The following is a 14,281-nucleotide window of genomic DNA, read 5'->3' as shown; positions in this document are numbered from 1 at the left end:
AGTTTTTCTGTTGGATTTAAAAGAAATACCTGAAGTTCTTAAACTTGAGTTCTACGTTTTTGATCTCTTTTAAATATGCAGCCCTTCATGATAGGAGTGAAAACACGAACAATTTGTACATTTCCAGAAGAAACATGTATATTGCGTTCTGTATGTCCTTCCGGTGTGTACGCTAACCGGTATCAGGAGAAAATTTAAAAATAATTGCTTCCAGGAAATAATTTTTAAAAACTTTAATGTAGACAGCAAAGAGAAAAGGGAGTGGGTACAAAGAAAGCAAGTGGGATGGGTTGTGTTTTGTTTGTTAGTACTGATAGCAGATGTGTGGTCAAAATGTACCATAACTTTAAAGTGAAATTTAAGCTGTTGTCAAGGAGCATTCTTCATGGGGTCACAGAGATGGTACCTGCAGTTGGATGCCCAGTGACTCCTCAACTTTGTGGACCCAGATATACCATAGACATCTAGTCATCCATCACCTCAGGCTTGTATTGGACACCTGGAGATCCCCCGAATGCTGTTTTGCATGTAATTGAAGTTAGAGGACATGTTAGGAAAAGCTGTTCTTGACTGAGTAGAAAACAAATAATTGTATTCTGTTTCTGATCTTCATTTATAGCACCAGCAACAAGTGGTGCAGGCTGTGGAACGGGCCAAGCAGGTGACCATGGCAGAACTGAACGCCATCATTGGGGTACGTGGCCTTTCCATTTTAGCTCTGATCTTAGTGTTTGTCATCAGCTCTCTCGCTCTCTCTTTTCACATTTTGTTCCGCCAAAGGGGCAAAAAGCAATAGATGACTACAAAATGAAATTAAGCACTTTGCCTTCAATCTCCTGTGAAATTTGATGGCTGCCTCAGAAACTCTGGATCACATTCTCACCAATTTAAGTTGATGTGTTCACGAAAACTCTCCTCTAAGGAGACTAGATAGCTCTTTTTCATATTTCTTTTCTTTGCAATCAGCTTCTGTTGCTAACCTAGGCCAAAAAAAAAAAAAGAGAGATGGATTACTATGACGTTAAAATGACCTGGTTTCTTTTATCTTTCCTCAAATAAACATGTAGAGTATCTTACTATCATTTTTAATGAGATGTATATTTTCACATCTCCCATTCTACTTACTCTTCCTTCCCTTGTCATGAGTGGCTCTTATGGGTTAGTGTCCTTTTGAAGTAGAAATAATTGATGAACTGCACTTAAAAAAAAAAAAAATCAGTGGCCCATTTAGAAAATCCTTCCTAGCAATAGTGGCATTAATGTTGCGTAGAAATTGTGCTGGAATTCATGGGTTTGGGCAGTCACTTCAACTCTGCTTATATATATATATATTTTTTTTTTTTTCTCAGATTAATGTAACAGGCAATAAAATAATGTGCTGAAACTTAGAAATAATAATAAAGGCGAGAAATCACAGCTGTAAAGAGCATAATATTCACCTCTATATTTATGCAGATTGTACAGGCAGTTCCTTGGGTTATTCTAATGAAGACACTACAACTGTACTTTCCTCTTTCTATCCCCTCCCAAATACTTTCTTTTGTGTATAGATTATACACAAAAGTCTTTTTTTTTTTCTGTCAGTGTATCAAACATACTTTGAAATGCTAATTATTTCATTTACTTTCATTAAAATTCAAATTGCTGAGTGAAGATGTGGATAAGGGTCGCCTGATAATCAATCTGAAGTGAAGATATTGCTTCAATTATTCCTCTGTCTTTTAACAGGGAAATCAGAACTCTGGGATCACTGCTGATGTTGAGGGCGCAATAGCCTGATTGTAGCTTGTTTTTTAATGGGCTATTTGGAGCTATATTTTGTGTCCCTCTGACCAAAAAAAAAAATGGTAGGAAATTAGTAGATGTAATGAATAGAAAAGAGTGACCTTTATTTCCTCCAAAGTGCCCCTTGGAAAGAAGAGGCTGAATCAGAAGAAGCCATGTAGAATCATGAATAATGTTTGTCGTACATTTTCTGTGATGGGCAGGAGAAGGGACGGATAGTAGAGATGAATACATTTCACAATTGGTTTTCATTTCCAAAAACTCCAGGAAACAACAGTATATTAAGTTTTAAAAAGCTGAGAAAGGTTTAATTTTAAAGTTAAGTGTATGTGTATGTGTGTGTGTGTGTGTGTGTGTGTGTGTATATATGTATAAACCAGCTGTGCTCCCTTGAAGTGTGTGTACAAGTGCAGGTGTTGTATTCACTGTGGATATTTTTGTTACCAAATCTTCCAGGGCTCAGAAGGGATAGAACCTGCATTTCTCTACTGTCTCTACTGTTTAACATGGAGAGAATGTGCAGAGTGATCCCTAACAGGAGAGGTTGCTGGGTCATTTTTAGCTTAGTGTTTACTGTTTGTATGAATGACTCAAATACAGATAGCCATTCTGCCTTATGTCTGATTGGCAGCCTTTTCTAGGAAAACAGAATAGGTTATTTTTTTTCCCCTTTTTTTGAGTATTTCAGTGACTGTACAGTGGAGAGATTAAGCTAAATAAAAAACGCTTTGTTTTTGTGTTGGATGTTGCTTAATATGAGGGAAGATATAAAATCATAACAAGTTCCCTTCCCTTCAGAGCAAGAATATTTTTAATATAGTTTTGTATTTATTCATTTTTATATACTTTATTTGGAATGGAATGGCAGATTGCCTTTTCTTGGGGAAATGAGGATTTATTAGACTGCAGCCAAGTTACTGACATACTGTGTTTATATGGATTTAATTATTAAAATAAAGCTAACTTAATTTTGTGACCTAAAAACTTATTCAAAGAACTAACTCAACAGTATATACTATCAAAGTAGCGTTACGTGCTATCAAAGCGGCATATACTTGGATATAGTTGGATCTGATGAGCGTTCCAAACTCTTGGTATCTGAGCAGAAAATGGAGTCAGAAATCACATAATCTGACTATTCCGGAAAATAGATTGCAGAAATAGGAAAACAAACCCAACAGTTTTAGGGAGCCACAAACCAAGTGAGAAGGAAAGAGCTCAGTTACAAACTCACTTGACGAATTTTTGCTGCTGATGTTCTCTTTGTGTTTTTAGCCATGGTAGTGGCTTGCATCCAGTAGTTTTTGGAGTTGTAACGTTGTAGTATTTTAAAGGCACTTGCTGTTCGCTGTCCCTTGAGCATAGATGGCTGGGTGAGATGGTGGTATTTTGACCCGCTACCAAAACCAACTAGGGGTCAGTTTTGAGATTTTTGTTACTTGGTTTTTAGAATGTAGTCAGCAGTGATTTTCTGCACTGAAGGAATGACAGTTTCCTATGAGAGGCAAAGACCCGTCTAAGCCCCTGCTGCAGACCCTCATTTATTTATCACTGATATGTGTCTATCTTATATGTATGCACACCATCCAGACAAGAGCAAATGTTCCCAGATTTAATGAAATCTGATGAAGCACCTTTTTAACTCTGCAATATTATTCTACCTTCATTGGTAAATGAGCCAAACCAGTGATCCATGCAGTTTAAATGCAGAATGCTGACGTGAGCCCGAAACCTGGAGAGGCGGCTGTTCTCTTGACAATAAGCTAGTTGTGTTTAATGGAATGAAACATAGTTATAATGATTTCTTTCACAGGTCATGTTCAGTTTAAAACTGTTGATAGATTGAAATAAGTTAAATAGCATTTATCTTTTATTTATAAGGAAGAAAATCAGGAAAATTCCTGTGTTGGTTTCCCATCGTTGATATTTTGTGTTTTGTTTTGAATTGGCGGTATTACACATTTCCTTCAGGCCTTCCCCAAGTTCCCCCAGATGGGTTAGGGGAATGTTATGGATCTAGTTTGATTTTGTCATGTGTCCTGCTAGCCACTGTGTTTTTAAATTAGAAGCTCTGCGAGATCACACTGTTGGAACAACACACAAATTGTAGTTTTAAATCAGTAATATGATCTAATTAGAAATGATGTTTTCATTTCCTGTATTATTAAATTGAGTCATCTGACTATCTTAAAATGCTTTTTAAATCCATTACACTATATAATCAGTACATGCTGTGTGAATGTGGTTATGCTTAATAAAGGAGGCTGACTTGGAACCTCATAAGAATTTCACCAAAGAAACTACCATTAAGAAAAAAAGTTTAGTCAGTGTGAATAGCGGAAAAGAAAATGTTTGACTTATGAAAATAGACAATGTGGTTTCCTTTGGAAACTAACCCACTTTTTAAACCTAACTCTGAGGGGAAAAAAAAATGATAGAAATGTATGCGTTTGGAAAAAAGCACACCCCCACCCCCAAAAAACCCTTAGGAAACAGGTATGCCATGGTGTTGTAGGAATTGCAGTTTAGCACAAGAAATGCTGAACCTCAATTTTTAGCAGTGACATTTTAATGATAGGAAGTCTGCAAAATTATTTGCCATCAATTGTGAAGGCAATAACAAGCCTTGGTGGTTTTTCACACTCTCTGTGTTAAGTGCTTTCAGAATGACAGCGTAAACTGTGTTAGAGAACTCCAAGGAAGTAAAACTGATTAAAATGTTCATGCTTGAATGGTGCTGATGGAATAGTTCATTTGGACTTTCTCTACCTCCTGCAGCTCAAGCTGAAATATTAAAATTCAGTGGATTTAAATCTCTTTCCTCTCAGCTCAGGAAAAAAACATTACATTTTAATAGGTTTTAAACCCATAATTCATTGGTTTGGAGCAGCACTATTAAATCTATTTAAATATTACTTGTATTACTAAGGAAATGATTTAAATGCCTTTGCCTTTACCATCCTATGTGTTTGACTTAGTTTAAAAAAAGAAAGACAATACCTTTGGGGTCCCCCCGCTTAGTATTTTGTTTTATTCTCCTTGTCATATGATTGAACCTTAAATGTGTGTGTGTGTATGTGTGTATGTGTGTGTGTGTATTCTACATTGACAACATGGCAAGAGGGTCTTGCAGTATGACTGTTTAAAAATGTATGTCTCCCTTTTTCCGTTACAGATTTCAAAACTGCCATTTTAAGTTTCAAAGGCATTTGGATGAGCCACCGTGATCATTTTCCTTGTATTCTTTTTAAACGATTTAGCCATTAGGCAGAAAGGGAAAGATATAAATATGTGGGTATATATAAAAATGTGTGTGTGTGTTTCCCTCCCTTACATCGCAAGTGTAGGAAGTATACCTCTGTGGATACATGGCCTCCAGTAACACACCACTTGAAATTAAATTTAAAAATTTATGTTTTTTACAAAAGTATTCTCCTTCCTGGGCCCACCGTGTACCCCTCAGTTCCTTTCTCTACAGCCCTTGCCACTACAACATGTGTCCCACAGCTTGACAGCACCTCCAGTCAGCCACAGCGCGAAGTGCTTGCTTTCCCCCAGTGCTTTGTGGGAAACCTTTGTGGAAATCCACCCTTCACTTCCACAAGCACAGCCTGGGATGTGCAGGAATTACAGCCGCATTGGGTAACCCTGAATCCCACAGGGAAACAGAGTTAGTGGAACGCTCCCCGCATTCTTTTGGGGGGGGGGGACACCTGTAAGATGCCTTCTATACTATTCCACAAGAGGTTCAAGTAAGATGGAGCTTCCATTGCCCACAGTAGTGATAGGCTGGAGAATATGTGTTTAGTTTGAGTTTTTCCCCTTCTCTGGTTCACTTTTCATAGGTTCCTACTCCTGTTCTGTGATCATTTCGAAATTACCTGTAGCCAAGCCCTGTCCCTCCACTTTCCTGGCAGACACTTAGGATTTGATTTTGTCGGCCTGAAGCTACTTAAGGGGGCTTTACAGTGTAGGTAGGTAATTGTAGTCACGTACTAGAATCAGGGCTCTTTTTCTGATGTGAGTTCTGTGCATAAAACATATTCTTTAACAGCTCAACTGTACAACTCAGCTTTTGTTACTTTTTAAATAAATATTTTTTAGTAAACTTACAGGTGAGCTTCTCTATCTTTTTCTGCTTCTTGCAGCTGATTACTGTTGGTGTTTTCTAGATGTATGTAATACAGAATGAAATTAAAAATGAGCTATAAAATAGGTTCCTCAGAGATTGTTATTTCAGCTTTGTTACTGTCTTTACTGAATAGTGTGCCTGGAGCTTAAAGGCTTTATAAAATATGCTGGCCACTGTCTGCATCGTGTACCCACACAGCTTGCGCAGTGGGGGAAGGGGCTGGCTTGAAGATATACTCACTTGGAGGGCTTTGCTTACCTGCGCTCCCCAAACTCATGGCAGGAAAACCAAAGCAGTTTTATATCACATTCTTTCTTTTTCTTCTGTGGGTATGCCTGCCCCTCACCCTTTTTCTTTTCTGAGCTGGTTCATTTGCCATGGAGCAGGGGACTACATTATTGAATGATGTATTCATAATCTAATCTTTCTGCTACAGTTTGATGAGGCTCTAAGAGGCAGTAATTTCCCTTCTCTCATAACAAAGACTCTCATATATTTAAGTAATTTAAAAACTCTGCCTGCACTTCAGAGACGCCCAAAAAACACTAGGTAAGGAATAGGATTTCTGATTTGTGCTTGTGATGTGCTCTCCATTATTTTCTATGACAAAGCTTCTCTGGAAGAAATTTCTAGAAGCCAGTCTATCCTCTCACCTCCAAAACTGGTACTAGCCAGCAGTGCTACAGTTCTTCTTTCTGTTTGGGGCTGAGCTAGCCTTTCCTCCTCCCCCACTTCCATCGCTGTAGAGTTGAGTTCAAAGCGTTATAAGAGTTGCAGAATGTGTCTGGGTAGATGTATCTGAGGAAGGGATATGGGCATTGGATTCCGCTGAGAAGAAAGTAGTTTTCCCAGATCCACAGAGCTCGGCAGGCTGAGGTTATGCAGAGGTCTGAGGAACTGTTATATAGAAAAACAGACTAAAACAGAGAATAAGGCAACCTGCAAGCTTGCAGTTCCAGAGTGTCACCCCATTTTGTAGGTTGTTTTGTTTTGGTTTTGTGTCCACTTTTGTAATTCTCTGATGATTTCCTGCCAGCAGTGTTTCTACAAGCAGCATCACCACCTTCTATATAGTCAGAGACCTTTTTCCTTGTGGTGTCAGACTGGTTTGTGCCCCTCGAAGCTGAGACGGAGGGAAGAAGGATGGGCTGTGAGAGGCAGTCTCACACCAGATAGGCAACTAAAGGGTTAATGACTGTGGTTAACTGTCAAGCACGTAGGTGAGGTTTTTAAGGACTTTTGTTGCCTTGAAGCTCCCTAAGAAACCGATTTGGGAATCCTACTACCCCAAAAATGCATTTGTGGTCTTAAGTGTTGTCCTTAAGACCTTTGTGAAAAGGTTAGAACTCTTTAGTGAGTAGCAAGAGTTATTTAATGATATGTCCATTCATTCATTCATTCAGTAAATATTTGAGTACTTTCACCAATGTCCTATTACAGGGGCATATTTTATTTTCATTTTGAGTGATATTTTAAATTGTCTTCTGAAATATATTCTGAAATGATCCTCAAGTTACATTTAAATCATTCTATTAAAATTTTGGTAGCTGTAAGCTTGCTGATGATATTACCTTGTACAACAAATAATCAACTTTTAATTAATGCATTTTAATTTCAATAAAGCTAGTTTCCATAGATAACAGAGTAAAGAGAAACAGTTAATAAAAAACATAAGAATGAGGCTGCATACATTTACAAATTTGTATTTTTTTTATATTTGCAGATATATTTTCAGATATTTGGATTAGGAATTTAGAAATTCATTATTGATATTCTCTATTACATCAGATTTATTGAGATGTAATCTGCAAAAAGTAAAATTGACCCTTTCCAGTGTGTAAGTCTTTGAGTTTTGACAACTGAATACAGCTGTGTAACACAATCAAGCTACAGGCTAGTTCACCCCACCCCAATCCCTTGTTAGTCTTTGTAGTCAGTTATTTTTTTCTATCCCAGCCCCCAACAACCACTGAAAATGTTTCTTCCCAAAGCGAGCCTTTTTGACAATGCCATATAAATGGAATTACATATCATGTAGCCTTCCGAGTTTTCTTCTTTCGCTTAGCATAAGGCATTTGTGATTTGTCCATGTGGTTGCTCATATCAGTAGTTAGTGTCTTTGTATTGCAAAGTGATATCTATTGTATGAATATACTAGTTTATCTGTTCACTCCTTAAAGGACAGTTGGGTGAATAAAGCCATGAGAAACATTCTTACATGGATATTTTAAGTAAGTGAATGTAAGTTATATCTTTTGAGTGATTACCTAGAAGTGGGATTGCTGAGTTACATGGTAAGTACACATTAAACTTTCCAAGTAATTGACATACTGTTTTTCAGAGTGATTCTACTATTTTGCAGTTTCACTAATATATTACACGTGAGAAAACCTTTCCTCTACATCTTTGTCTGCACTTGGAATTACAGGTTTTTGGAAGGTTCTTTTAGCCATCCTAATAGGTGCATAATAGTACATACTATGTTTTTTATGCATTTTCGTAACGATTAATGGTGTTAAGTGTCTTTTTTGCTATCTCTATATCTTTTCTAATACAATGTCTGTTCAAATCTTTGCTTCTTTTTTTTTTTTTTCATGATTCAGTTTTATTTTATTATTGAGTTTTAAGGGTTCTTTAATTTTTTGGATTTTTTTTGTGTGTGTATTTTGTAATTCTTCCAATTTATAATTTAACATTAAACTTAGGCATTTTAAAATGTCAAAGTTAAACTTAGGCATTTTTTTTCCTTTATGGACTTACTTTTGGTGCTGTCTGTAAGTAATCTTTGCCTAACCCAAGACCACAAACATGTTCTTCTGGGGTTTCTTGTAGAGGTTTTACATTTGGGCCTATGATTCAGTGTAACTTTTGTTTATGGTAAGATATATGCATTAAGTTGAGGGCTTTTTTTTTTTTTTTCAGGTGGACATGGATTAGTTTTTCAAGCACTATTTTTTGAAAAGACTGTCCTTTCTCCATTGATTGGTCTTTGCACCATTGTTGAAAATCAATTAACCATATATGTATGAGTCTGTTTCTGGACTGCTCCAATCAACTGTTGCCGTCTCTTTTGCCAGTGCCATACTGTCTTGATGACTATAGCTTTCATTATTGATATTCTCCATTCCATTTTGCATTTGTTCTTCCTGTACTTCCTTGCCCTTTGCAGCACTCCTCAGTACTTCAGGTCTTTATCATCAGTATATTAAAGAGTGGCTGATGGATGAAGGGAAAGGGTCTAAGCTCAATGTAAACACTTTCTGTCATCAGAAATGGTGTCTGTTCTGCCTCCTAACGTTTCTCTCAAGGTTGAGTGCATTTTTCCATCTCCTCCTGGTCCAAATAACGCCTTTAGCTAGACTCTTCCAGCCTCCTCCTGATAGTCTACCTTGTTTCTGCATTTGTCTTTCTATATTTCATTCTACACACAGCAGCCAGAGTGACCTTCTTATAAAATAGAAATAGGATCTATTGGTCCTCTCCTTAAAGCCACAATGAGTGTGGTGGTGCCGTCTATATATATAGTCTCATCTACTCGGGATGCTACAGAATCACTTGAGCTCAAGGGTTCAAGACCAGTCTGGGCAACAGCTGGATTTCATTTCTAAAAAATTTAAAAAACAAGCAAATGAAAAACCCTGGAAAACCTGATGGCTACCCCTTTTATTTAGAAAAAAGTCTGAATTTCTAACCATGGCCTACAAGATTCTTCGTGAGGTGACCCCTCCTTCACCAGCCTTTCCATTGTCACATACCACTCATGTTCTTCATTCAGCTGTTCTTAAGCCATGTTGGCCGCTTCCGTCTGTCCCTGGATTACTCTAAGTGTGTTCTCAACTGAGGGTTTGTGCACCAGCTCCTCTGACTCTGGAGGGCCCGTCCTCTGGATCCTAGAGTGGTCTTCCTTATGCCTCTTTTCAGAGTGTCAGCTCAGATGTTATCTCCTGAGGAAGGACTTCCTTGGCTGGCACTCTTTTTACTCTTTGCTTCTAATTCTTTCTCTGTCCCATTAGCCTGTTTTATTGTCCTCATTGCACTTACCATTGATTTGTTATGCATCACTTTCCCTTGACTAGCTAGTGAAATCTCATTCACTTTTATAGCCATGAAGCCTATAACGATAGGTATCATAATTTTCAATACATATTTGTATGATAAATATTCAGTAACTATTTGTTCATAAATGTGCAGTAATTTGTTCATAATAATTTTCCATAGATGTTTGTTAAATACGGTACTCTGGGATATTTTCTCATTTGGATATTCCCCCTACAATTTTGAGCCAAGATAGAGAAGGAAGTGCATGGACTGGTAGAAAATACACAGTTCTGGGTTTCACTTATGATATTAGGAATTTCATTTAGGTTTTTTAATCTGTAGAATGCAAGGCTGGAACTGATAACCATTAAAGTGCTATCTAGTCTAATGTTGAATGATTGTGTAAGGCTATTTGTTTTGATGATTACGGAATTTTTATTTTAAAACTTGGGGTCCTTTTGTGTCATAGTTATTTTTCTAGGTTTATCACCTCTGTAGGCTTGTATTCTTTTCTTGAAAAAGGTGGTGGGGGCCACTAAATATAGTAGACGTGATTGAGTATTTGCTCTGTGTTAAGCGTTTACATGCATTACTTTGTTTAATCTTCACATCAACCCCATGTGGAAGGAAATATTGTTCCAACTTTACAAATAATGAAACCAAGGCTTTGAAGAGGTAAGTTGTTTTCTGAAGGCCATGCAAAGAGGAGTGGCAGAACTGGGATTCAAACTCCAGCTGACTTCAGAGCTCACACATTGAACCCTTATGCTACACTTGTCTCTTATTTGTTCTCTTGACCCTGTTCTTTCCTTCACAATGGCATCAATAATCTCTTTATCTTGAGATCCACTGATAGAATTGTCCAGCCAGAGCTCAGTGTTGGAAGGAAAATGGAAACTGGGTATTCTGGGTGCACATACTAAGTGGTTAGTCTAAATTGTCTGAATTATGTTAGTCCCACAGATCAGTTGAATGCTCTTGACTTATGTGATGTTGCTTCCTGTCTGTTGTATCTTACTCTTACAAACAAGAACTTAAAGTTGTTATAAACACAGCTATTAAGGCAAGTGTTTTAACCCCATGTTCTTGGATCTTCTGGAATTTCATGCTTAGGCATTGGGCTGTCAGTTAGATGCCTGAGTGCTTGCAGAATTGCCTCTGTGTGTGTGTGTGTGTGTGTGTGTGTGTGTGTGTGTGGCTGGTAGGAGAGGAGTATGTATAGTTTTTGGAGAAGAGTGTTCACAAAGGGTCCTGTGACACAAACAAGTTTGAACCCATGCCTTATGAGAATAAGACTGTGCAAAATCTTGATATGAAATAACAAAATATCATGTGGGGTGCATGTAGACAAAAAGTATTTGCCCGTAGCAGCGTAAGGGCACATTCTAGGGTGGTTGTTCAGAAACTTGGAAATCAGGAGTTTACGTAGGAGGGTTTCTTGATTAAGAACTATTGTTAGTATTCTAATTGCAGGCAGCAGTAGGTGAGGCAGGGGACGTGACTGGTGGTGAAGACCACAAAGGGGCCCCCACCAGGCCAGTGGCCAGTGAGGAGATAGAAACAAGTTAGAACTTACCGGGATTGCCATTATGTTGTGGGGAGTCCTGTCTTTGAAATTACTTCATTGCTTTGTGATATGTCTTCTCTGCTTCCATTTCTCTGTCTTGAGAAAACCTTGTCTGCCTGACTTGTGAATAACAATTATTTCATGAGATATAGTAATATTGCAAGCTTAAAAAATGGTTTTGACTAAATAGTTAGAGCTAACTGTGCCTTTGACACCAAACTCTTAAGAAAAAACTCAAAATGGTACATTCTTGAATCCTTTTTAAGGCAGCTCCATAGCTACTCTGCCTCTTGTGATTCTCATGCTTTTTTTTTTTCTTGGTAGATTCATAAAAATGGTTAGAGTTTATCTTTGCTCAGATTGTTTTCGGTGACCATCAAGGGCAGTGCCACTATGGTCCTGAAGCAAAGTGGCAGTAATGTTGCTTTTTTTCTTTATTTCCCTAGAGTGTTTCTGGGTTGACTCGAAGCAATTTGTAGACACAGCTCTGCACAAATTAATATCTGGGAGAAGAAATTGTTGAGAGGAAAAAACAATTTAAGTTGCGATCTACTTGGCTTGAAAGCTCAGAGGTTGTTCTTGGGTTTCCTTCAGCTAATAGCTTCAGAATGGCCTCTGAGCAAAGATAGATGTTGAGGCAGGCTTTGTTGTTTGTTGGTTCTCCCTTGCAGGCAGAGGCTACCCTCTGCTGTGAAGGCTAAAGCATTCCAGGTGCTCTTTCCAGCCTTCCTTACAGAAGAACTGTGGGCAAGTGACCCTATCCAGGTCAGTGAAATATAAAAAGATGTGGATTTCTTCTTAAGAGAAACCCATGGACAGAGAATTATCCTCCTTTCTGCATTTTAATATGGTTGTGTGAAGGCGTGAGGTAATGTGTGGAGCTGTGGCAGCCATCTTGTGATGAGAGGGGATGGGATATAAGGGAGGCCACATGAATCAGGGACCCAGAGCCCTGATAATGTTAGGTCATCCATCCATCCCTGGACTTGTAGTGTGAGAAATAAAAAGTCCTTTAAAAAAAAATTCATGCCATTTTTGGGTATTCTATACCTTGCAGAGGAACTATCTTAACTCAAATATATAGTTACATGCCATATAATGATGTTTCAGTCAAGGACAGACCACATATATGACAATGGTCCCATAAGATTATAATGGAGCTGAAAATATTTTATTGTCTAGTGACATTGTGGCTGTCATAACACCATAGTAAATTACTTTTAAAATAAATTTTGTGTAGCAGTGTAGAGTAATTATAAAGTCTGTAGTGGTAATTCATTAATGTCCTAGGCCTTCACATTTACTCACCACTGACTCATTCAGAGTAAATTCCAGTCTTGCCAGTTTCATTTATGATAAGTGCTTTATATAGGTGTACCATTTTTTGTCTTCTATACTGTATTTTTACTATACCTCTTCTGTGTTTAGATACATAAATGCCATTCTGACACAATTGCCTACAATATTCAGTACAGTAACACGCTGTACGAGTTTGCAGCCTAGGATTAATAGGCCATATTGTATAGCTTATGTGTGTAGCAGGTTATACCATCTAGATAAATATACTCTATAATTGCACAGTAATGAAATTGCCTGAAGACTCATTTCTCAGAATATCCCTATTGTTAAGTGGTGTATGACTATATATAGATGTATATATATTTCTGTGTTAATGTCATGACTTATGTATATCAAAATATTGGGAACAACCTGAACACCCAACACTAGGGGACTACTTAAGTGAACTCAGGTATCTGTACAATGGCATACCATGTAGCTGTTAGAAATGATGTAATCAAGGTGTATTAAAGATATGGAAAAATGTTCTTGATACATTGTAAACAGAAAAAGAAACAGATTAAACCACAAGATAGTTTGATGTTGTTTTTGTTAAAAATGCTAACATGGATTCAAAAAATACTGGATAGGCCCACCATGATAGTAGTAGTTTTCTTTGGCTGCTAAGATTATGTGTGGCTTTAAATTTTATTTTTCACTTTGCTTATCTTCATTTAACATATAAGTTTCTAATCTGAAAAAAGGTGTAAGACAAAATTCTATTCATATGGCCATTCCTTCTTTCTTCTGCCCCATCTGAGTAAATGGTACAACTATCTACCCAGTTCCTTATGTTCCAAATTCCCACGGTGCCCTGAATTCCTCCACTTAGTCTCACTCTGCTGTCTTCCATAACCACGTCTTTCTAGTTCTATCTTCAGAGTAACACAACTCCTTCTATTCTTTGCAACGTGTACTGCCGCAACCCTAATTGAAGTTATTCATTATTTTCTTGTTTGAACCCCTGCACTACTAGCCGGTCTCCTGCCCTTCATTCTTGCCACTCTCAGATTCAGAAAATTATTATTTTTTAGTATTCTAGCTTAAAATACTTACTAGTCTTTATAAAGGCCAGTTTAAGCTGGTTTACACACTCAACCTTAAAATACTTATTGGTCCTCTTATAGGCCAGTGAAATAGACTAAAATACTAAGAAATTGATTCACTTGTATATGTCAGAATGGACAAGCAGATCAGTGGGGAGAAAGATGGACGCTAGTAAATATTACTGGGGGGCTGCCTGGTTAATCTTGTGGAAAAGAATTGGATACATGCATGTCACCATATGCAGAAGTCAATCCTAGAATCCTAAAAAGAACTTTAAAACTTAAAAAAAAAAAAAGGAGGAATCTTTTTTTTTTTTTCCCTTGGCGTAGGGTTTCTTAAAAGGGTCATAGAAAGCCCAACCCATAAGAAAAAGA

The 14,281-nt window shown here is 37.5% G+C and overlaps 1 protein-coding gene across 19 annotated transcripts in view; it reads left to right on the top strand.

The window, feature by feature from the left end:
• Window positions 1–14,281, top strand: part of LOC105498726 (TLE family member 4, transcriptional corepressor) — a 155,371-nt gene that overhangs the window by 54,941 nt on the left and 86,149 nt on the right. For 13 of the 19 annotated variants that reach the window (XM_011771012.2, XM_011771011.2, XM_011771009.2 and 10 more), the window contains one exon: window positions 620–694. The exons of the other annotated variants lie outside the window; for them this stretch is intronic. In XM_011771012.2, coding sequence (XP_011769314.1) covers window positions 620–694 — 75 coding nt within the window. The remainder of the gene's footprint in view (window positions 1–619; window positions 695–14,281) is intronic. 19 annotated transcript variants of the gene reach the window in all.

The sequence above is a fragment of the Macaca nemestrina genome, chromosome 14 (assembly GCF_043159975.1).
Source record: "Macaca nemestrina isolate mMacNem1 chromosome 14, mMacNem.hap1, whole genome shotgun sequence".
Lineage (NCBI taxonomy): Eukaryota > Metazoa > Chordata > Mammalia > Primates > Cercopithecidae > Macaca > Macaca nemestrina.
Note: the sequence above shows the minus strand (reverse complement) of the source record. Positions and strands in the feature narration are given on the sequence as shown.